The sequence below is a fragment of the Megalobrama amblycephala genome, linkage group LG1 (assembly GCF_018812025.1).
Source record: "Megalobrama amblycephala isolate DHTTF-2021 linkage group LG1, ASM1881202v1, whole genome shotgun sequence".
Classification (NCBI taxonomy): domain Eukaryota; kingdom Metazoa; phylum Chordata; class Actinopteri; order Cypriniformes; family Xenocyprididae; genus Megalobrama; species Megalobrama amblycephala.
In genome coordinates this window covers 3,898,076-3,924,181 of record NC_063044.1, presented here as the reverse complement: position 1 = coordinate 3,924,181, position 26,106 = coordinate 3,898,076, and the positions used below count along the sequence as shown (strand labels likewise).

Here is a 26,106-nt window from a genome sequence, read left to right as displayed (position 1 = left end):
TGAAGCAGTGTTTTGAAATCGCCAATAACTAGATATTGTTGAATAAATTTATGTATTTATGAAAAATATCTTAATTTGTGTTCTGAAGATGAACAAAGGTCTTATGGGTGTGGAACGACATGAGGGTCAGTAATTAATGACAGATTTTTTAATTTCTGGGTGAACTAACCCTTTAAGTGTGTTAAGAAACATTCATGAAGTCATTAAGTGGCCTTTTATTTCATTAATATTGAATTATCTGCAAGTACAGTTTTTTTTTAAATATATTTTTTAGAATTTGAAGTACACTACAAGTGCAAATTCAAACCACACTTCTTTTTCACAAGGTTACATTAAGCCTAATAAGAAATATCAGAAGAGATGAGCTGTATTGAGTTTTCTTCAGATTTTCCCTATTAAAATGGCCGCCGTATGTCTGTGTCACCATCTTCATTTCTCACGCCAGAGTCAAGAGCCTGGATACTTACCAGTCGAAATGGCTTCTGTTGTGGGCAGAGGCATTCTGTCTGAGACAGCCAGGACTGCAGGGGAAGCAGAACACACACAGATAAGAGTTGCAACTGCTTGGATTTATTCATGGACTATCCAAAGGCACTTCAGTCTTCTCTAGATCTCACTTTCCCTTCGTCCACCCACACTCTCTCTCCAACTCTACATGAACTCTTCTCTGAACTGAAAATAGAATCCACGGTTTTCACTTTTGACCATCATTCTCCTTTCCTGTCGTTCACTTGCATCTCTTTGGCGTGAGCTTCTCGCTATGCTGTTCTTCTGCACTTTGGCAGAAAATATGTTTTTCATTTTTCTCATTTACACAGACTCTGACCTGTTTCTTCGTCTATGCCTGTCTTTCTTCTTCACACTTCCAATGAAAGTTGGAAGACTCTGACCTGTTTCTCCATCTATGCCTGTCTTTCTTCTTCACACTTCCAGTGAAAGTTGGTGATTTCCAGTACCCTGAGTGACAACCTCTGTGGTGATGCGACAAAGTTCAATTTTATGCAGATGAGAAGTGATGTAATGCAGCGACTACCAATAGAAATGCAGACAGCCATACAACTGATACAGATGGATACTGCAGTCAAGCAGGATAACCTACTAGCTATTAAACACTACCTTAAAGATACACACTATATTGCCAAAAGTTTTGGGACGCCTGCCTTAACATGCACATGGACTTTAATGACATCCCATTCTTAATCCGTAGGGTTTAATATGGAGTTGGCCCACCCTTTGCAGCTATAACAGCTTCAACTTTTACGGGAAGGCTTTCCACAAGGTTTAGGAGCGTGTTTATGGGAATTTTTGACCATTCTTCTAGAAGCGCATTTGTGAGGTCAGGCAGTGATGTTGGCGAGAAGGCCTGGCTCGCAGTCTCCGCTTTAATTCATCCCAAAGGTGTTCTATCGGGTTGAGGTCAGGAAAAGTTCCTCCACACCAAACTCACTCATCCATGTCTTTATGGACCTTGCTTTGTGCACTGTTGCGTAGTCATGTTGGAACAGGAAGGGGCTATCCCCAAACTGTTCCCACAAAGTTGGGAGCATGAAATTGTCCAAAATGTCTTGGTATGCTGAAGCATTAAGAGTTCCTTTCACTGGAACTAAGGGGCCAAGCCCAACCCCTGAAAAACAACCCCACACCATAATCCCCCCTCCACCAAAATTTACACTCGGCACAATGCAGTCAGGCAAGTACCGTTCTCCTGGCAACTGCCAAACCCAGACTTGTCCATCGGATTGCCAGACAGTGAAGCGCAATTTGTCACTCCAGAGAACACGTCTCCACTGCTCTAGAGTCCAGTGGCGGCCTGCTTTACACCACTGCATCCGACGCTTTGCAATGCACTTGGTGATGTAAGGCTTGGATGCAGCTGCTCAGCTATGGAAACCCTTTCCATGAAGCTCTCTACGCACTGTTCTTGAGCGAATCTGAAGGCCACACAAAGTTTGGATGTCTGTAGCTATTGACTCTGCAAAAATTTGGCGACTCCTGCGCACTGTGCGCCTCCGCATGCGCATGTGCATGGCTGAGTTGCTGTTGTTCCCAATTGCTTCCAATTTGTTATGATACCACAAACAGTTGACCGTGGAATATATAGTAGTGAGGAAATTTCACGAATGGACTTATTGCACTTGGAGGGGCGTCCCAATACATTTGGCAATATAGTGTAGATAAAGACAGTTAGCAATTTAGTCACTAAAGATTGTTATATTCCTGTGCTGTTGGTTGTAAGAAGGTGTTCCTGCTCGACCGCTGTATCTAAATATATCAGGAGAATTGCATCAATGTTCATTAAGTTTAATTCTACTCTAACTTTGCTGGAATGCAAACAAACAATTGCTGTTCCTAGAGAAACTTTAGACTATAAACTGAGCAGGCTGAGCCTGACATTAGCATGTCGTTAAGTTAATCACTTCAAACTTCAAACTATAACAACAACTTCTAACACAAATATAGGGTGAAATTATCAATATTATATTAGATAGAGATATTTTAAATTGATTTAGCAACTTAAGTGGTGTTTATAATGACATTTCCCTAGATTGCAACTGCCATTTTGAATAAGAATTTTCACTGAAAGTGTCGCAATGCATTCTGGAATTGGCCTTACTATGAGGCATACATGAAATGTTGCCTACAACAATTGAACAGTGCATTCTGGGATTGTTTCTCCACAGAGGATACATGCAACATTGTCTTAAGAAATGGTCACATTTACTGCTGTTCGGTGAAATTTCTTGGGTGCAAAGTCCAGTCATTCCAATAGAACATAAAATTTGAATTGTACATAAGACAGTTTTTATATAAATTTTCAAATATATAATTATGTTTATACTCCAATTTGTTGTTGAAATATTTTATGGTGGCTTAAAGTGTGTCAGAACTACATTGATTGAATTTAATTATAAAATTGACAGAATTTCAAAGCTCAGACTTTGTTTCATAGGAAAATTAATAAATCACAAAGCTTAGCTATTGTGATTATTGGATGTGAGGCACGCTACAAATAAAGTTTAGTGATGTTTTGCTCATGCATCAACTGAAAACAGCATAGACTAAAAGATCTTGTTTCATCCAAATGAAGATGGATTAAGAATGGTAAATCAATATTGTCAACCCAGCTCTAGACACTGCTGACTATGTTTACCTAACAGTTTCGGCCCACCAAAACTGTTTCAGCTAAAACCAAAAATTCTTTTTCGGCCGAATATTTCTGGTTGCCAAAATTTCACTGCAACACTAATACTTTTTTTTGCAAATGAAATTCAAGGTAAATTTGTAATGTGCATCTTTAGAATATGGCCAAAACAAACAATATCTTAAAGGGATAGTTCACCCAAAAAAAAAAAAAAAAAAAATATCCCATGATATACTTACCCTCAAGCCATCCTAGGTATATATGACTTTCTTCTTTCAGACAAACACAATCAGCTATATATTTAAAAATATCCTGGCTCTTCCAAGCTTTATAATGGTAGTAAAAGGGGGGCCTGTTTTGAAGCCCAAAAAAGTGCATCCATCCATCACAAAAATAATCCATATGGCTCCAGGGTGTTAATAAAGGCCTTCTGAAGCAAAGCGATGGGATTTTTTTAACGAAAAATATCCATATTTAAAACTTTATTAACTACAATAATAGCCTTCGGTAGATGGCCGTACGCATTGATTTCCAGCAGAAGAATAACCTCTGACCTGTCACATTACCCAATGACCAACGTGGAAGCGCAGAGGATAGAGCAAAACAAAACACCGGTCAGAAATTAGAAGTCTAAAACAAGAAATTTTAGAGAGAGATGTCAGAGGATTTTGATGTAAGAGAAGAGGAGCTTGAGTTTGTTGCACAGCCCTATTTGTTTAAACCGCGAGAGGCGTCTAAGCTTACAATACTCCTACATCCTGCGTCATATATTGCATCACGGGTTACTCTTGTGGCGCAAGCCGACTTATGCAGTATGCGTACTGTCGTATGGCGGAAGCAAGTTATTATAGTTTTTAAAGTTTTAATATGTATATTTTTCTTAGAAATACCCATAGCTTTGCTTCAGAAGGCCTATATTAACCGCCTCTAGCTGTATGGATTATATTTATGATGGATGGATGGATGGATGGATGGATGGATGGATGGATGCATTTTTTTTTTGGCTTCAAAACGCCTCCCCTTCACTCTTATTATAAAGCTTGGAAGAGCAAGGATATTTTTAAATATATCTCCGATTGTGTTTGTCTGAAAGAATATAGCCATATACACCTAGGATGGCTTGAGGGTGAGTAAATCATAGGATAATTTTCATTTTTGGGTGAACTATCCCTTTAACAGGCTGAATAACTTTGCTGTCTAACGAAAAACAGCTTTCACGTTGAGTAAAATATCCTCAGAGCTTATATCCTCAGACCCATTTGGCCGTGTCTCACCAGTCTCTCTCCTCTCGTGGGTCGTCCAGCAGGACTCGTACGATGTAGAGCAGGCAGCTCACAACCTTCAGGAAGAAGTTGAAGAGTCGCACTCTCAAACCTGCACACAAAAGCGTGAGGCCGTCACCAATAAGAATTACAAAGAGCTTCACAAACAACAGACACATGAAGCCGAGTACTCACGGACAGGACACAACAGCTAGAGGACTGCACATCAAACGGCCAGAAAACAAATACAAGACCAACCAATTACCCAGCACCAGCTCCACAGAGCCACTCACAGGGGTCAACAGCACTCCACGTGAAAGCAAAAACAAACTATCACCTCACAGGACAAGAAAAGCCACAATTAGAGCCGCCCCTCGGTCTGGCCGAGAACTCACTGGATCTTTGGTTTTTGATGAAGAACAGCTTCAGACGTTCCTTGAAAGTGTTTTCATTCACATAGAACTCTACCTGCACTCTAAAAGGAATGATGATGTTTGGATGGAGATGGAGAGGAAGGGGGGAGGACAGATAACGATGACATGTATGAGAGAGGAGGCAAGAAAGTTAGACTTATTGCCATTGCGGTAATAATAAAAAGCAATCAATTGAGAGCTGGAAAGTGCTGTTGCTATATTAAACTCTAATAGCTTTAGAAGGAAATGATGGTGCTTTTTGTGTGCAAGGAGGCTGTGGTTGACCTCGCTATCCGCGCTGACTTAATCCAGAATTATAAATGACTCCCACAGCGAGGGCGAACGCAACAGGAGGAGCCATAACTCTGCTGCTTTTCGTTCCAGTCCACACTCTGCTACAAACAGTGATCTGGAACCGACCATAGAGCTCATGTTCAACCCGATGCCTGTCCAGCATCTGCAGCGGCTAGATGCCAATAACCACAGGGAGTCTTTTCCAAACAAGAACTGAAATGTGTATACTTGCACTTATACTTGCACAAATTATCACTAAGATGGTTTAAAAGCAGAAATGGCAAGCTATTGTGTTTGGTAAAGCACTTAAATTGTCTCCTCAGTAAAAATGTTTGTTGTTTGAGCTGTCAAAATCAGTCTGTTCAGAGCATTTACATTTATTCATTCAGCGGATGCTTTTATCCAAAGTGACTTACTATTACTTATTATTACTTATTGTGACTTATTATTACTATACTAGGGACGTAGCAAGTGATTCATCTTAAAGAAGCAATACACACGAGAAGTGCTAGTAATACAAAATTTCAGCCATTGTTCAGGATAGTACATGCTAGAACAGGGAGGGATTAAGAATTAGTGAGAGAATAGGCAAAAGAATAGATAGTAAAATAGAATAGATTTTTTTTCTATTTTCAGCAGGATGTAGTTAAGTGCTGATGGAAGAGATGAGTTTTCAGCTGTTTCTTGAATATTGTCAAGGGATTTGGCTGTCTGGATAGGTTTGAAATATCATCCCACCAGCAAGGAACAGAGAATGAAAATGTCCTTGAGAGTGATTTTGTGCCACTCTGTAATATTGAGCATGTATGCATTTGAAACTCCCAAGATTAATTTATACTTAATCTTCAATCAGACATCGATTTGGTTGAGATTGAAATTTCAATATTGTTTCATCAATAACTGAGAATTAAGAAAAAATTCAACATCAGATTATTATTATTTTTTAATTAAACTACATTAGTGTTTACATATTTGGCAGATACTTTTATTTTATTTATGAATTGCACTGAATTTAAGGAATAATTGTGGAATCGAACCCTTGACTTTGTCGTCGCTGGTGCCATGCTCTACTGTTTGAGATATAGAAACCAATTAATGCTGATATGCCAATGTTGACTTATTTGTTCCATTGCTTGTTTGATATCTGGACTAACATCAAATAACTTCTTGTTAGAAAAATGTCTTTCATTCAAGTTTATTTCAAATGCGCTATATCTACTCCATAAAATTGTGGCAACAAATTACAAGCAATATTATTAATTAAATTCAACAAATAGAATTGAGTTAGAATTAATCAAATTAATTCCTTAAATGTCAACCATTTAAAATGACTAAAATGTAAGTAAAATTTAAACAAAAATATCTGAATAACAGACAGACATCAAAGATGAATTAAGAACTCTTTATTTTGCATTGCCAACATTGAAGACACCTGATGATAACAAGCAGAATCACTGAAGGAAAGAGAAACACAAGAATTAACAGAGGTTTAGATGTTGATGTTGATTTTGGTTGCCATTATGATGATCAGTGTTTCATTTAGTTGGGCAGTTTGACTCTTTGCTTTTTTTATGTCAGTTTGTGGTTTTTGTAATGGTGTTTGCTAATTTTACACATTTTAAATGGTTGACTTTGAAGGAATTCATTTGATTAATTCCAACTAAATTCTTATATGTTGAATTTAATTAATAACATTGCTTGTAATCTGTTGCCACAATTTGATTGTGTAGATAGAGCGTATTACTTTTTCAGTGTATGGAAAAAAGCGGCAAACTAAATTACATGATGTAAACTATAATTCAACTGACAGTCTGCTTACAATCCAAAGGCTAAAACACCTCAGGTTTTGAAATGAAATGCCAGGATCAGTCACCCAGGATGATTGTAGATGGCAAATTTGATACATGGTAAATTAAATGCACCTCAACCGTTTCATATCCCACCCTGGAACTCATGCATGGACACAAATGGAAAATAAGAGTGTTTTAGTTTGGTAATTGTGTCCCAAAGAAAAAAATATTAAATTCAATTCAATTCAAATAGCTTTATTGACATATTTTACATTTACATAAGTACACATTTTACTGCTAAAGCCTTAAAAAAACAAGTGAAATGGGCTATTGTAAAACAGACAAATGTAGGACGGCTGGGGACTTGAATCTGTCTGCTGGTTGTTGATTGGATGAAGGCAGGTCTAAATTTGAGCTTGCAGTCAATTGTAAGAAAGGGGTGGGGTTTTTGCAGGCTAAATGATTTGTGAAGTCCAGCATATGTCACCAGAGAGAAGACTGAGTTATGACATATTAAGGATTATGAGGCAAAATACATATAGGCTTATATAAAGAAACATAGAAAATAGGGAGAATTTCCATTTCATGCCAACAAGACCAATGGGAGTTGGTAACCATTTGCACAAGTCTCATGCCAGTAGGCGGTTTTTGGCTGCAATGTGGACTCGATCTAAAGGCTGGGATACACCAATACAATGTAAAAGAACTAGCGGCGACAAAAAACAAGTTGTTGCCTTGTGTTGCATCTTACCCAAAAAGCTGTGCTTGAAGGACTACAGGCGACAGTATGTCAACTAGTATATACTGTCTATATCGCTGTCTACATCATTTGGTATCAATAGTCTATATTCGTCATTCAAAAATGGAAAATGAAACAAGGACGGCAGATATACAAACCATAAACAAAGCAGCGCTTACTTACTCTTTATGCTGATCATTTTCTTCATTCTATGCATCACATTTCTATGTTATGAAAATATTCACATATTGGAATGCACAGGTTAGACAATCAAACTTAGAACAGCCTTCGATCTGTGGCATTTTGACTTCTTTGCTCGCTTTCTTCGCCCCCGTACTGACTCGTTCACTAAGCTGAACAGCTAATCAGAGCTCTCTCTCATCGATGGTGGCGATGCTGATGGACGTCAATTCAACATGCTCTATTGGCCAAAAAGCCCCCAATGAGGTCCGACTAGTGCCGACGGTGTGGAACACACCTCAAAAACTGGGCCGGCTGATGCTCAATGATGGTTGACCGTCAACTTGGTGTGTCAGGATCTTTATGCTGTTACACAGCAAAATCTGCAGAGTTAAATCAACTCTGCTCAGAGAACATATGGTCCCTCTCTACATAGAGTTAAAATAACACTGAAGCAGAGTTAAAGTTAATGAGATAATATACTGTTTGTGGAGTTGTTTAATTTAATGTCTTTTATCTTCAGTTGATTTCATCCAGGGCTGTGGCTGGAAGTCATTTGTAGTTATTATGTTTCTCTTCAGTGATTCTGCTTGTTAACATCAGGTGTTCATCACTAATGCTCAATCATAACTTAATCACTTAATTATCTCATTAACTTTAACTCTGCTTCAGTGTTACTTTAACACTATATAGAGCAGGCCCATATGTAATCTGAGCAGAGTTGGTTTAACTCTGGGGATTTTGCTGTGTAGTCATAGGTAATGTGTAATGATTCAGTCTTATGGTTATATATATTAAATATTGTTTTTATATATATTTATATTTAAAATGTTTTTTAAAGTTGCAGTCCGTAAGTTTTGCCTCTTTGTCACCATCTCTGTTTGAAATCTACAATTGCAGTTATTTGTCTAATTATTATCATTACGTGGGTTGTGCATTGGCGTGGCTTCTCAGCGTAGATGAATCTAATGTTTTCTGGAGAATGTGTGGCTGTCAGTCACTGCACCGGTCGATACTGTACTTCGGAATCACAGATCGTAGTCATGGAAGTGTAACCAAAATAAGAATTTTCTCCAGAAAATGTCATCTGAACAAGAAACAATTCTGATCAACGGAGAAAAATAAAGCATTACAATAAATTGCGCTGCCAATGATGATTAAATCCAGGGTGCGATTTGTAGGGGGGGACGGGGGGATTTCCCCCCTTCTGGTCTATGTATCCCCGCCTCTGCTGAATTATAAAAAAATATCCCCCCCTGGTGATGCTACTCCACAAACCACCAACAGAGCATATAAAATACCAAAAATAAAAATCTTTTTTTTTATAAAACATCGGCAAGTAAAACGCTGCATTTATATAGAACTGTCTCTTTAGGACCACAACAAATGGGACACTTTTCAGAGGCGCATTCCGACTTCGCCTCAGCGCCAGGCTCAAGTCAAACGAGCGCAGAAAAGGTAACGTTAGGTGATGACGAGGGAGCTTCAGTTGAACAACAGTGAATTGCGGTCAGATGAGATGATGTCAGGCTATGTCGGTTAACATGACTGTCCAATCAGCCGTTATACTGTGCTCGTGGCGCGCACTCAAGAATTGCATGCGCAAATGCGCCGGCGCCCGCTGCATAATTAGGCCTACTTTATTATAGCTTAAATAAAGCGCAAAAGAAAATACGACCATGCACCGCCATTGTTCACAGTTCTGCCTCAAAACTGTGCATGCATTTATTTGTTGACATGGTTTTAAATTGTTATCCAATTTGTTGGCCTTAAAACGTCTTAAATATGCACATATGTACACCAGGGAAATCAAAATTTTCTCAGGGGAGCATGCCCCTGTACCCCCCTAGCAAACAACATTTTCTGACCTCGGTAATTATGAAACCCTGCGTATGGCCCGGCTTATTCTATCTAATGAAATCTGAGGTAAATGTGCATTTCTCCAAATGTGTGCACTTTTGGACTAAAAGTTTGTATGTGTATGCACTGTGATCAAAAATAAATGGGACCAAACGCGATTAAATGTAAAGGTTTGTGTCTCGTTATAAACTACCGATTGATTTTGCATTTCTATTAAGAATTAGTGTCTTTGTAGTGGTGCAAATATCTAAGCTACCTAATACTTTAAATCTCAAGGTTAAATCAGAAGATTTTTTTTGTAAAAATGTTTCTGTAACAGCTGCCAAAAATATATATAGCTCTACTGTGGTTTTTAACAAATAAAAAAAAAAAAAAAAAAAAAAACTTTTCAAAACATCCCCCCCTCTGGTTTTTTCACAAATCGCACCCTGATTCAATCTAATGATCGCTTAGCTCATATTACATCAAACCGTGCAAATTGTTATTGTTATACTTTGTTCTCAAATTGTTAATGTTAACAACATCAGCATTGCGTGACTCTGTGTATTTAGTGTGTATTAGCATTATCTGTAATTTTTCAATTTCTGTACAGCCTAATTGCTAATGTTAATTTGTCATACCATACAATCTGCCATCAAAATGATAAGTTTAATTATCTCAGCTGCTGTGAGAAAAGGCTATAAATGATCCGCTACCAGGAGCCTGTTCCACATGCGATATAGCCTACTAGCTGGGGCTCCTTCTTTATGTAAACAGACGTGATGTAATAACGCAAAGACGAATGGCTGCATGCTCCAATTTCCTGTGGAAACCTACCAGTACCACTCAAATTAGAAAACATTATTACAAGGTATGGAGATAGTTTTGAACACTGGCTGGTTATGTACTTGCTCAAAAATTGATTTTTGATCATTTTTAGCCAAAAAAAAAAAAAAAGTTATAGACTGCAGCTTTAAGGCTGCTACACTTTCTTTCGGTGTATATATTGTGAACGTGATTCCAGTTCATTTATAGACACTGAAGGCAGAGTCAATACGATCGTCTGTGGTTATTGACATCACACCACAGTAGCTGTCCACACACATTAAGTTGTAAATAACAGTAATGTTCCTCACTAAGGTCACTCATGGAAGAATGTCACACACATCGAGTTCATTGTATTCTGGCATGTTTCCAGTCCTGGTTTAATCAGTTTTCCTGGGCTCCAACTATCCAGGGACTCATAAAGTGGCATTAGCCACAGACCAGATCGGTGTGAGCCAGACCACTCCAGTCTTTTTAAAGACTTCCTCTCAGATCTCTGGAGCCAGCCTCATTTCCACAGAGCTCTACGTAATTGGACGGAAACACAGAGGGAAGCATAATATCCGGTGAGTCATGTCATAACACTGGGAATAAAGATTGAGAATATGTGGTCGTCTGTCTCTCGCACTCGTATGTCATGGAAAAGATAATGTGAATTCACAGTCCAGGAAAGGGGTCCCGGACTCCACGTGGCGGTCGACCCTAACGTATCCTCTCCTCACAGCGAGAACCCCATCTGACCATGCTGTGTGTTGCTATGGCAACAGAGAGCACCTCCGGGTTTCCTAATACATACGCACACACGTACACATCTAGTTGTAAAAATCAAGTTTTGTGGCCGTGGAGGACTTGATTCATTCTGAGCACCTTGGAAATAATGGTGTGTGCACACAATCTTAACTACTGTAAGTGCAGTGATTGTGGTGAGAAAATCAGCATCACATCAATATGTGTGCCCAAAAACACTCTCTTGAAGCACAACATATCATCATTTTGCCTATTGTGAGGATCACCTTAACAATATTTCATCGCTGTGTCTGTGTGTTGGGTAAGAGAATATTTATGTAAGCATGATTAATACCTAGAGAAAAAGATTGCAGGATTTATGCTCAAGAAAACACATCCAGGTCACAGCAAAATCAAAAGAAAGATAAAAAAATATATATATTTTGCATTAGATTACTCTGTAATACTATATTTGAATATATAAATTATATTTTAGGATCATTGAAATTGTTGCATTGTGACTATTTTAATCACAATTATCATCAGTTTCATTTTCATCAATTTCATGATCACAATGCACAATGTTTCTTTTTTCTTATTGATGCGTACGGCCGCCTGCCAGAAGCTAGTTATTATAGTTAATAATGTTTTAAATATGGATTTTTTTTTTTTTTTTTTACAAAAACCCATCGTTTCACTTCAGAAGGCCTTTATTAACCCACCGGAGCCATGTGGAGTACTTTTACGATGTATGGATGCACTTTTTTTTTGCTTCAGAATCAGGCCCACCCCATTCACTGCCATTATAAAGCTTGGAAAAGCCAGGATATTTTTTAATATATCTCTGATTATGTTCTTCTACAAGAAGATACAGTCATATACACCTTGGATGGCTTGAAGGTGGGTAAATAACGGGATAATTTTCATTTTTTTTGGTGAACTAACCCATTAATATTAAAATATCATTTGAATGCTCAGGTAAGATGATGTTAAATTTCCTTGCTTTCATTCTCATGCACTAACTTGTTCGCTAAACTAAACAGCCAATCGGAGTTCTCTCTCTCACTACGACCGGACGCCGATTCAACATGCTGCATCTGTCCTAAAACCCCAGACAGAATCCAACTAGAGCCAACGGTGCAGAACACACTGAAAAAACTAAACTGTCCAATGCTCAAAAACAGCCTGACATTGCCCGAAGGCCGACTGTTGGCTTGTTGCGTCCCGGCCTTAACTCCACTCTTAGACATTAGGCGCTTTTCCACCATCCAGAGTTCAGTTATATTTCCACTTGAGCTTGGTTTGGCGTAATATTTGAGCAAAGTTAATGCAAGTTAACTGTTATCAGCCCCAAAGTGGAAAATGTAACCATATCTGTACCAGTTGGGCCGGACTGTCATGGAGTGGAACAGTTGAGCAATGAGAACAGTTTGGCCTGACAGTAGAAAAGCAGCTATACACTCACAAACTTCCATAAGCACTTTCCCTCGGAGGAAATCTCCGCCACCATCTTGATGTGCATTTAACTTTCATCAAGTGGATGAGGGAAGTTTATTTGGACAGACCCTCGTCTCCTCGATTTTGACCGAGGGAGCAAGTCTATTCTTCAGGCAGATCCATAGACCACAATGCAACATGACTTTGATCTTATGGCATTCCATTTAAACCCACTGCAATGGTTCTGCCAGTAGTGGGCACTTGTGCAACATAAGCAATGGCGTACATCCGAGTCAATGAAACAGATGGAAGTTAGTGAGGGAAGGCCATTAAAAGTAGACTTAAACGTAGCCATACAGTTAATTTACAAGAATGACAACTGCATTCAACAACCGAATTAACTCCCAAAAAAATCAGGTAGTGACAACCGCATTTACAAAAATTGTAGTATGTATGGAACCAAACTAAACAAATAGTTGTTAAAGGGATAGTTTACCCAAAAATTAAAATTCTGTCATCATTTACTCACCCTCAAGTTGTTCCAATCCTGTATACATTTCTTTGTTCTGATGAACACAAAGGAAGATATTTGGAAGAATGTTTGTAAGCAAGCAGATCTCAGCCCCCATTGACTACCATAGTATTTATTTTCCTACTCTGGTAGCCAATGGGGGGCGAGATCTGTTTGGTTACTGACATTCGTCCAAATATCCTCCTTTGTGTTCAGCAGAACAAAGAAATGTATACAGGTTTGGAACTACTTGAGAGTGAGTAAATGATGACAGAATTTTCATTTTTGGGTGAACTATCCCTTTAATGATGTATTTAAACATGCATCAGAGATGTGTCTCTCTTCTGTATTTGTGCAGTGCAAAAATACTGCTTTTCATACACTTCTTTCCCATACCCCTTTGGTATGACATATTCATTGCTAATTAGCTCTTAAGAGTAATTGGACCAAAGACCAGGGAAAGCACAGCAACCATTGAACAAGACTTTTAATGAACCAGTGATCCGGTGCTTAATATAAGGTGATAGACGCTTTATTAAATATACATCAAATCATGTAGTATTTATGGCCTTTTCTCTAACAGACCATCCTTCAGGAAAAACACATATTATAGAAATGATTTCTCTCACTCATTTATTTCAGTTCATCACTTTGTCATTCGTTAGTTTCATCAAAACATCTGGATAGCTGGATACCATGGAACGGATGTGGTTGAACAATATATGATTTAAAATGGCAGATGCTGATGCCATATATTATAAGTAAATATTTTAATAATAATAAATGACACAAAAATTAATCTGCATTGTTTATCCTTTTGATCTTTCATTCAAAAAATTGTGGCTGTCAGAAAATAGCTAAAGCATTGAAAATCTGCATTTCCACTATCAGGGCAATAATTAAGAAGTTCTAATCAGCTAAAGATGTTACAAATCTGAAAGAGGACGTGTGTCTAAATCGTCCTAATGTGAAGTGAGGAGGAAAGTTTGTGTGGCCAAAGACTCTCCAAGGGTCACAGCTGGAGAATTGCAGAGATTAGTTGAGTCTTGAGTCTCAGAAAGCATAAAAAACATATATCAAACAGCACCTACATCCCCACAAGTTGTTCAGGAGGGTTTCAAGAAAAATCCTCTGCTCTCATCCAGAAACAATCTCCAGCATATTCAGTTGTCAGACATGACTGAATCTTCAAATGGGACCGGCTTCTATGGTCAGATGAAACTAAAAAAAGAGCTTTTTGGCAGCAAACCCACCAGATGGGTTTGGTGCACAAGTGGATAAAAAGTACCCCATGCCCACGATTAAATATACTGCTGGATCTTTAATGTTGTGGGCCTGTTTTTCTGCTGGAGGTCCTGGACATCTTGTTCAGATACATGGTACTCCCATCCAGGTACTAACCAGGCTCAGCCCTGCTTTAGCTTCAGTGGGCAACCAGTCTTGGGCTACAGGGAGATATGGCTGCTGGTAAATGTGCTCTGTGCACTGTTGATGTACAAAATCAATTTCTCCTTCATTTTCTTCAGTAATCCCATTATAGTAATTTGTTTTTATATTTATTTTTTCAATAAAGGAATATATCAGTAAAAAAGACTTAAGAAAAAGCACAGATAACATGGTGCCCACTGGGAATCTCCTTTTCTCACAAAAACATTGAAAGTACACGAGTACACTGAATATGAAATTAATAACAGCCAATTAAATATAGCGCACTGGGATTTGAAAGCTAGGACTTTACACTAGCTCTCTGTGAGAAAGAATCTCCCGGGCATGTCCAGTTAACACAACCCTGATCAGCCATTTCCCCTCCCATAGACCTTTATCACACTTCACAAATAGTAAAGCAACATGCACTCTGTAAAGAAAACAAAACAATTTTACACAGTAAAAAAACTTTCCACTGAAACATATACTGTAATATACTGTAAAACAATACATTCTGGGTAATATTATTTGTCGTTTTCAAGAAAGTAGTCTATACTTTCTCTAAAAAGACCCAGAATGCATTGTAATATACAGAAGTAATATACCTTAAAAACAATGCATTCTGGGTAATATTTGTCATTTTCAAAAAAGTAGCCTATAGGTTACTTTCTCGAAAATGAAAAATAATATTACCCAGAATGCACTGTTGTAGTAGTAATCTTTTATAAAGTGCATTTTGTTAAAACAGTTTTACTTTTAAGTACATTTTAAAGAATTATCAATCATTTAATCTTTTGTCATACTTAAAGTACACTTTGATGAGTTGACTAACAAACTCAAGTGATTTTAATTTGAACAGTAGTGTGTTATTCAATAGTAAAGTTAATATATATTTTTAGTTAATATAATATAATACAAAGTTAATATATTACATTTAAACTTAACATACTAAACCCCCAGTTCCACAGACAAGGCTTAAGCTAGTCCTAGACTAAAATGCATGTTTGAGCTGTCTTAACTGAAAGTAACTTGGACTGACAGATCTTAAAAGATGTCAGAGCCATTGTTTTGTCTCAAGATGCACACCAGTAATGTTTTTTTTCTAGGGTATATTTATAAAAACTACTTAAATACCCTAATTGAACTAAGGCCTAATCCTGGCTTAGGCTAAGCCCTGTCTGTGAAACCAGGCCTAAATTGCAACTTTATCACTGCAAATGTGTAATTATTTTGCATGATTTGAGGTATTTGAGTGTGTATCACAAACGATATGGGATGAGTTACACATTCTAGTATTAGTAGAATGTAGTAGACTGTATAGGATGTTCGTTTAGGGTTTGGGTAAGTTGCAAATAGTCAACAGAATGTCCAAAGGGGACAATCAAAATAAAGTGTTACCAAATACTTAAGTCCTACTTAAGTGAGTCAAAAAAGCACTAAGCTCAATTAACTGCATTTAAAGGTGCAGTAAGTGATTTCTGAGAAACACTGTTGTAAGTGGATCTGACTGACACCAAAACACACTTGTAGTCAATCAGCAGTAAGGGGTGTATACACTCATGATGGCAGAGGTGCCTGTGTTGCATTGCGTGCTTGTGATTTTGGGGGTGGAGCTATCAAGTTAGGGGTGTGATTCTTTTGGGTAATGGCGTGTTTGTTTTGGTATTTTCAAATATCAACAGTGTTTCTCAGAAATTGCTTACTGCACCTTTAATATAAATTTGAGAATTAAGAGCCTGAAAACATCACATTCAGTTGACACTTAATTATATTATTTTAAAGTAATTTATTTCTGTAATAGGTACTCTTTTTAAAAGTACGCTAAAGTGTACTTCCTTTTCACAAGGGTACTGACTAAGGTCTATTAGCTATAACCATCACACAAAATGTTGAGGCTTATAAACTGCACACATCAGAGGAACTAATAGCTAGGGTTGTGAAAGATTCAGAGGATCATACAGTTAAATCTTTGAAAGGTATTCAAGAATTTTAGTTTAGCTAAGGCAGTAAATTGCAAGTAAAGGAGACTTCCACATATTTCCTAACACCACTTTTTGGCTTTTTACCAATAGACAGGACAGTTGTGTCACAGCTGTGCCAACTGCGGTAGTAGACTGCTGTTTGAATGTGACTTTGGTGCATGTCGGTCTATCATTGTGGTGGCATCGATTTCACATTTACCCACAGTTATATTTCATGTAAAAGTGTCAGTCATGTCCCCTTCACAACAAAATTTAATAGGAAACAATATGTCATTAAAAGTTCGGCTAAGCTGATTAAGTACAAATCTCGAATATCCGAATTGACATTGTTGAGGTATTATTTAGCCACTGCAAGAACAGATTCCTGCAGCTGATATGTGTGATTTTTGTGCCAACTAGTGAACTAGAGAAGTTGTGGATTTTAGTGCTGGTCTGGAATAGAAGAGATAAGACCCAGAGAGATTACTGACATCAATATGTCTTGTATACAACATTGAGATGTCAAAATGTTGCTGCAGTTAACAGATTGCCAATCATTATGAGTCCATGACTGACTTGTGTATTCCATGGAATGATAATTTAAGTGATTCACCAGCCACTTGCTTGAGTAGACACTGACAGATGATGCATTTGGACCTGGATAAGAGGTTTTTTTTTTTTTTAATCATGTGATGCAACTATCACTAACACTTAATGATCTCATCTCTCTACAAAACTCATAATCTCACCAAACTAGACCTATCTTCCTGTTCCTGTTATATCATTCTCATCTTCTTCTCAAAAACTAAACCAGTTGTGATTAATATTCCCAATCAATTTTCAGATATAAAATCTTCCATATTGTGTCAGGCTTTATCAGTATTTCACCATCTGTCTACTCATCCATTCATGCATGCATCCTCAAAGGTACATTGCTCCAGAAAATGGAAATTACCCTTATGAAAAAGAAGTACACTTTAGCATTCTATTAAAAAGACTGGTAACACTTTACTTGAAGGGGTGTGCATAAGACTGACATGACACCTTCATAATCATGACATGACACGTGTCATGAATATGAAGGAGGTTTTATGAATGTTTATGACAACTGTCATTAAGTGTCATTCGCTCAGTTATGTCATTTTTAATGCAAAGATGACATTGTTTGAGATGTCCGAGTTATGACAACTTGACATAAACCAATACATCATAACCTGTCAGTGTCTTTGTCATGACAACTTGACATCATTTAGCTTTATGGGTTAACATTGCATTAAACTGTCATGTGGTTGGTTTTGACATTGGCTGTCATGAGGCCATTATAATAGTGTCATAAATATGTATCTTGAGCTCAAGTACAGTGGTACAAATTGAACTTGTCATTAAAATGTCATTAAGTGACAAAACTCTGACAAATAATTTTATAACATTGTCATGACTATTTTTCATTTCATGTTTTTTTTTTTTGTTTTTTTTTTTGTTTTTTTAAGTTTCCTCCAACAGAAGGTCAGATAATAGACAATTTCAAATTTCGTAAAAAAGATGACACTGTTATAAAATAATGGTAACACTTTATTTTAGGGTCTTTTAACTAGTTGCTTATTACTATTAGCATTCATATGGCTAAAATATTGGCTGTTTATTAGTACTTATAAAGCACATATTAATGCCTTATTCTGCATGACCTTATTCTACATTCTTAATCCTACCCAATACCTAAACCTAACAATTAACTATAATAAGCAGTAAATTAAGAGTTTATTGAGGGAAAAGTCATAGTTAATCGTTTATATATGTGTTCCCTATACTGAAGTGTTACCAAAATAATGTAATGTAATGTTAACCCATAAAGCTAAGTAGTTTTTTTAAGTTTGATAATTAATCTGCTATGCCATGTTTATGACAGGTTATGATGTTTTGCTAATGTCAAGTTGTCATGACAAAGACACTGACAGGTTATGATGTATTGGTTTATGTCAAGTTGTCATAACTCGGACATCTCAAACAATGTCATCTTTGCATTAAAAATGACATAATTGAGCGAATGACATTTAATGACAGTTGTCATAAACATGCATAAAACCTCCTTCATATTCATGACACGTGTCATGTCAAGATTATGAAGGTGTCATGTCAGTCTTATGCACACCCCTTCAAGTAAAGTGTTACCAAAAGACTATACTTTATATGGAAAAATATACTTTCATTTTATATGAAATGCAATTAGGTGAACATGAGAGTGTTTTGGCCCACTTAAGTAGGAATTAAGTACATTTTTAAATGTACAGCTTGTACTATTGTCTTTGAAATATGATCAAATTGTACTGCTGAATGTACCGACAAACATTCACGGTAAACTAAAATATGTAATTTCTATTGAAATTTGTATCTCAAGCATTTAAATATAATTGTAATTACACATTTGTAATAATGACACTGCAATTTAGTCAATTTAAAATATATTAACTTAAATGCAATAAACACTCAGTACAGCTAAAAATATAATGCATTACTTTACTTTATGTTAGCCAACACATAAAAATAATTAACAAATTAATTTGACATTATTGAAAAAATACATTTTAAAGTGTACTTAAGAAACAATCATGAAAGTGTTTTCACTTTAGGTACACTTATGTAAGTATCCTTTTATTTCATTTCATAGTATATTATCTGCAAGCACAAACTCTTTATATTTAACATCTGTGTTTCAGGGAAGTTTGGAACGTCATGAGGATGAATTGTTCCTTTAAAGGATCCCTGCAGTCTTGATCAGTCTCACAGCAGGGAAAATGCACAACTAAGAGTCGATCGTTCCCTGTGTCATATTTATGTTATTTCATAGCTTTTTCATATGTTAACCTCTTTTCCACTTGAGGGAGTAACAGCAGTGAGCAAGTAAAGTGTAAACATCACCACATGAAAGGAGCCGAGCTCTGGGTTTGATAACACCGTTGACTAGCTAGCTATAGGAAAGAGGGAAAAACATTAAAAACTCATAAAAGCCTTTGGGCTCTAGGGAGAAGCAAACACACTATCCCATACAGCTCCCTTGCTGATAATGCTGGGAATACTGGCAATATAGTTGCTTTCTCAAAAATGCAATTACACAACAATCATGCCTAAAATTACTGTTTTACTATATTTAACTAGTAAATATTCTGCAACCCTCTAATGAAGTGAGCACGGTCCCTCTGAAAATGAGAGGAGGGGGACTTCTTAATAACACTGCAAAAACTAATTAGTTATTTTGTTTGTGCCTGTCATGCATCCCTAATCCCTTGTCACTTAAAGGAATATTTCACCCAGAAATTAAAATTCTGTCATTACATACTCGCACTACACTGTTTACACTACATGCATGTCCTTCCAAACCCATATGACTTTCTTTCTTTGGAGCACAAAGGGAGAAATTTGGCACAGTGTTCTTGCTGCTCCTTTTCATACAATGAAACATATAGAGATTAGATCAGCAACAAAACTAACTAAAGTAAATAAATATGCAGTTAACATAATTAAAAGCTATATTAGATACTGATACAATCTACATTTTTAAATACATTTGTTAAACATATCTCTGAGTAAAACTTCTATAACTTCTAGAATTTAACTAAATATTAAAACAGGTTTATTAAAACTATAATAAATAAAACAGGTGATTTTTTTGAACATCCATCCATACTGTCAGAATGAAACCATTCACTAAAATGAATCAAATTTGCACAATACAATTAGACAAAAATGACATGAGGGTACTTTTCATTTTAGGTGAACTATCACTTCACTATCACTATATTTGGGTTTCCCAAACTGAGCTTCACAAGGGAATTGCAAGGGGTTTGAATTTTTTGAATTTTCAAACAAAAACAGTAATAAATAACAATAAAAAAAAAATAATAAAAAAAAACCCCACTTAACTGACATCAGATACGCTCAAAAAAATGAATTGTCAAGTGGTTCCACGCAACAATATTGAGTAATTTGTACAAAAAACTATTTAGTTGAATGAACAAAAGAAATTTAAGTAAAGCTGACAAAATTTCTTTGAGTAAATACAAATCATTTGAATGTCACTGTTACATAATATTTATATGTGCAGTTTACTTAATAATGTTATGTTGATTACGTAAGGTGAACACATTTTTTTTTAAATAATCATTTAAATAAAAAGGATACAACATATCAGAATGCAGCCCCTCACCCCAAAATGCACTCAAAAATAACTAATTGAACAAACTCAATTGAGTTGAGAGCAGGAATTTCATCCTATAAACATGCTTATATGAGTGCGCACAGCCTAAACACAGACGACGCTCTTTTGCATGATGGTAACCACACAATTCAAAAACTTTACAGAAACTACTCTAAATGTCCAACATAACTGAACATTAAACACTAACATAAACTAACAACATCTTTCCCTTTACTGAAAAACACATAAAATAACACTTTAATCCCTAAATTTACTCTCCTAATGCAGTCCCTTGCAAAGCATGCTGGGAACTACGGATCCACTGCACAGTTAGTTATGTCAACAATAATGTGTGCGTTTCACACAGCAATGTTAAGTTGACTGAACAAACACTTACTAAGTAAAGCTTAGTAAGTAGAAAAGTAGAAACAACGCAGTTAAATTACGTTCATGTAGTTACATGAGTTTTTTAAGTAATGTGAACAAGGGTGGTTTGAGTGAAACTAACAACAGTGAAAGTTCATTTTTTTGAGTGCAACTGTGAACATGCATGGTTGGTAAACTTAAAATCTCAGCTGATACTTTAAGTAATCATTTTAATTTAAAAGGGTGCAACTGGGAATCCCTTACTATATATAAATTGTATAATATTTTCTTATATTGATATAGCAGAGGTCTGTAATAAAAGGCCATTTTGCCAAAGGTCTATAAAGATTTATGAAGTGACCTTAGCACTACCCAGAACTCAATCAATTATATGCCTGGGAGTCTATTCATGTCATTTGTTATATTGTGATAGTAGCAAATAATATGATGGATTTATGTCTGTTTGCGCATTGAGGAGGAGGAGTGCACCAGACTTAGAACACATGTCTGGAAATGATCCATAAAATAATAAAAATGGATATGCCACAGAAGGACAATTTTACAATGCAGATACACATATGTAGGTGTTGGGTAATAAAGACCTTCTGAAGCGAAGCAATGTGTTTATGTATGAAAAATAGCCATATTTAACAACTTACGAAGAAAGAGTAGTTGAAAAAGCTTACACTACATCCTAGGCTTTCCGTATTTAATTTACTTATTTTCGTAAGTTGAATACGGTAAGCGGTCTGGCGGAAGCTATATATTTTACTTTATAACTTGTTAAATATGGATATTTTTCTTACACAAACGCATCGCTTTGCTTGTGGAGTACATTTATGATGGATGGATGCCCTTTCTGACCTTCATACTCATTAGCCCTGTTCATTGCCATTATAAAGCTTGGATATGTCAGGATATTTATTAATATAACTCTGATTGTGTTCATCAGAAAGAAGAAAGCCATATACTCCTAGGATGGCTTGAGGGTGAGTAAAGCTTGGGGTAATTTTCATTTTAAAGTAAACTAATTATTTAAGAGTTCTTAATGTTATTTTAATTACTACAGATTCAGGTAACATTTGTTATCTGTTAGATCTGTCCTCTGCTTTTGACACAACTGATCAGGGTTAGATTACCAGATTAATATTTTGTGTGGGCTTGGAGGGAATGGTTTTAAAATGGTTTAAGTCTTTTTTAACCAACAGAAAATTCTCAGTTAAAATAGGAAACGTCACTTCTTCTACAGAAAACCCAGCATGTGGAGTGCCACAGAGTTCTGTCTTATCACCAGCTCTTTTCTCACTTTATATGCGTCCCCTGGGTTCTGTTTTTAGGAGACATGGGGTTTCGTTTCATTGGTACGCTGACGACACAGACCTACCCATGGCTCAGAACAATTAAAGTGCTTTAAATTCCCTATTTGCCTGTTTGGATGAGATTAAATGTTGTCTTTCTAAAAACCTGCTTTTTTTGAATGCAGATAAAACAGCGGTTATTGTCCTCTCTGTTTCCCTGAGAAGTAATAACAAGATCAATCTTGGTTATCTACAACCTTTTGTTTCTCATTTGGGCATGGAGTTTGAGAATTCTCTTAAGTTTAATAAACATATTTGCTCTCTGATTGGTTCTAGTTTCTTTCACCTCCGTTTGCTTGCTAAAATTAAGCCATTTCTATCCGAGACATCTCTGGAAGTTGCAACCCATGCTTTTATTACAATTAGGCTGGATTATTGCAACTCCATCTACTATGGTATATCTAAGTCTCAAATTTCTCATTTACATGTGGTTCAAAATGCAACTGCATGATTTCTGAAAGATGTAAAAAATGTACGCATGTCACTCCCCTTCTGAAAAATCTAGCTAATTATTGAATTGAGCTATCTGTCTAATTTACTTCACCCTTATAAGATCCGAAGATCAAAACTTACCACGAATTTCAAGAACTCGCTTAAAGTGTCGGGGTACTAGAGCTTTTTTGTGGCTGGTCCCACCTTATGGAACAGCCTTCCAAACTAAATTAGTGCTTCAACTTTATCTGCATTCAAATCTAGTATTAAAACATCTCTCTTTTCATTGGCTTTTAAAACATTCTAATGTTTTACTTTAGTCTTGTTTTGTTCTTCTCTGTTCAGTTTTTTTTCATAAGTAGAATAGGGAACGCGTAGGACATACATCGTAAGCTTTCTGAAAAATACGAAAGTGTGGTTTTGGCAGAAGCACGTGCAAGACGATCATTTGTGTTTATAAAGCATATACAGTTGTATTTTTTTCGAAAATGTCAGATCGTTTCACTAGATAAGACCCTTATTCCTCGTCTGGTATCATTTAAAGCCCTTTGAAGCTGCACTGAAACTGTAATTTTGACCTTCAACAGTGGAGGCCATTGAATAATCCTGGAATGTTTTCCTCAAAAACCTTAATTTCTTTTCGACTGAAGAAAGAAAGACATGAACATCTTGGATGACATGGGGTTGAGTAAATTATCAGGAAAAGTTTATTTGAAAGTGAACTAATCCTTTCAGAAATAGACTGAACTGAAACTGAACCGATGTAAAAAATCTGCTCTCCAAACATCGCTCAAGTGCTACTTTATTCATGAAAAATGAAACTCTATTGACAGCATGTATTTGAGACAGCTAATGCATTTTGATTTGTAACTGAGTGTCAGTTCCAACCTCTACTAAAGAGACGACTAATTCTGGCATGCCACACAGTGACTCCACAATGAACTTCATGACAATACATGCTGATGAAGATCTGAAAGAAATGTTTCCCAAAAGCGATAAGATACAGGGAACACACACACGTACACTTCTGAAGGACATAATGCAGACAAAAGCAACACTATAATAATACAGGAAAAATGACATTCATAGAGACACAGAGAGATGCTCTCTCAACCACGACGGAAAGCAAGAAATTGCACACCTCCCGGGTGCCACATCTAAAGAAAGGTTTGTGAGTAGTCTACTTTATCTAGCTGAAAAGAGGCTGAGGCAGCCTGACCCTGACCTACTGTATACACACTGATTTTTCAATGGTTGTGGAGAGGGACATTTAGGAGATAAAGCCATTTGAGCCTTTACAGCTGAAGACAATGTCGCAAGGAACCACATTTCCCATGTTTTGTTGAATAATTCTTGTCATGTCCCTACCTGAGAATGAGCTGACGTGATGAATATTCCTCTGAGATGTTGTGAGAATAAATAACAACATTAAAATAGCATCTGTTTGACACTAGATGTACATCAGTGGTGTAGTAATATCACTGGAGCAGAGAGCGTTCAGAAGAGAAATGGAGTGTGTGTTTTTATAACAGCTGTGCGCAGGGCAAACATTAGCATGTCCACCACTGACTAAAGGGAAGAATAATACTTAATGTAGTGAACTTTATAGGTTTTTCAATGAAAGTTAAAGGAGAATTCAGAGTGCAAAAACCTTTAGATTGCTTCTGCAGTTGCTGTTTTCAGCAAACAATAATTTAAACAATAGCTACTTATGCATTTACTGTTAGCACTTTTATACAGTCTTCTTGTAACCTACACCATCAACAAGAACAGCAGGGGTTCTAAACTCTGGCCATCGAGGTCCACTTTCCTGCAGTATAGCTCTAACCTTGATCAAACTCAGCTGCCTGTAATTTCTAGTAATCCTGAAGACGTTGATTAACTGGTTCAGGTGTGTTTGATTAGGGTTGGTGCTAAACTCTGCAGGAAAATGGATCGCAGGGGCCAGAGTTGAGAACCCTAGCTCCTCAAATGCTGCCCTGCTGAGTTTAGCTCCAACTCTTATCAAAGACACCAGAGCAAACTAATCAAGATCTTTGGAGTTACCAAACAATTACAGGTAAGCAAGTTTGATAAAGGTTTGAGCTAAACTCTGCATGACAGTGGCCCTCCAGAGCTGAATTTAGGGAACCCTGCCATAGAGTGTCTCATTTGATCTTGTTGTACTCAAGACCAACTCATTTCAAAACCAGCTCCGTGGCCTAAAGGCAGGAACACACCAAGCCGGCGGTCGGCCGGCGGGCAGTTTTTGTTCGTCGGTCGACTGAGTTTTCTCAGTGTGTTCCGCATTGTCATCTGAAGTTGGTCCTTGTCTGCTTTTCTTCGGCCGATTCGACGTTTTGAATCGGCGTCGGCTTGGTGTGTTCTTGCCTTAACCCTCAGGGGTCTGAGGATTTTTGGGACCCTGGAGAAGTTTTGACATGCCCTGACATTTGTGCTTTTTTCAGTTGTTCATAAACATATTAATGGAAAAAGTGTCATTACACTGTATTCAGCACAAACTAGGCTACAATGATATGTGAGGAACATGTATGTACATGTTTGTGCTTTTGAAGGAATAACGTTTATGCGTGGTTATTAAAAAAAACAAAAAACTTAAGTCACTGAAATAAAAATATATATTAAATCTTTGTTCACAAGACTTCTGGGTATTTGAGGTTGTAGACTAGAGTTTTTGCTTCAAAATGAGGTAAATATTATGCTGCCTGCTTGTTCATATAAAACAATAGAGAGATTTAAATTTTCTAAAACATCTTTGGTCAAGAAACACAGTATGCGTGGAGGCGTGAATCCTCATGTATAATGGGTGATTCTCACCTGAGAAGACAAAAGAATCACATAATAATGACCTGAAATGACTTGCATATTAATGAGGCCTTTCAGTCAGGTAGGCTGTGAAAAAACCCTGTCACGATATCCAGTTGGAGTACCCTGGTTGGCCACCAGAGGGCACTCCAGCACGGACTACGTCACCAGTTTTCACTTCATTTCCCATAATTCACCCCTTGGACTTATCAGTCTCGTCATTGCACTCAGGTGTTTTGTGTTTGCTCATTAGTTCTGTCTATTTAGTTTCAGTGTTTTTTGCCTGTGTTTGTGGTTCGTTGTTTACTGTTTCGTGCACTTTGTTTCTGTTTTTGTGGACTGTTTATTCCCTGGACTTACATCATTAAACTGCATGTGGATCTTATCATTTCGTGTCTGTGCATTCCGT

The 26,106-nt window shown here is 36.9% G+C and overlaps 1 protein-coding gene across 1 annotated transcript in view; it reads right to left on the bottom strand.

Moving 5' to 3' along the window:
• The window catches only part of LOC125250441 (potassium channel subfamily T member 2), a 96,393-nt gene that overhangs the window by 46,207 nt on the left and 24,080 nt on the right, over nucleotides 1-26,106 (bottom strand). Inside the window, exons 2-4 of the mRNA XM_048163018.1 lie at nucleotides 4,800-4,936; nucleotides 4,417-4,516; nucleotides 468-521 (exon numbers count right to left, since the gene is read on the bottom strand). Coding sequence (XP_048018975.1) covers nucleotides 468-521; nucleotides 4,417-4,516; nucleotides 4,800-4,936 — 291 coding nt within the window. The remainder of the gene's footprint in view (nucleotides 1-467; nucleotides 522-4,416; nucleotides 4,517-4,799; nucleotides 4,937-26,106) is intronic.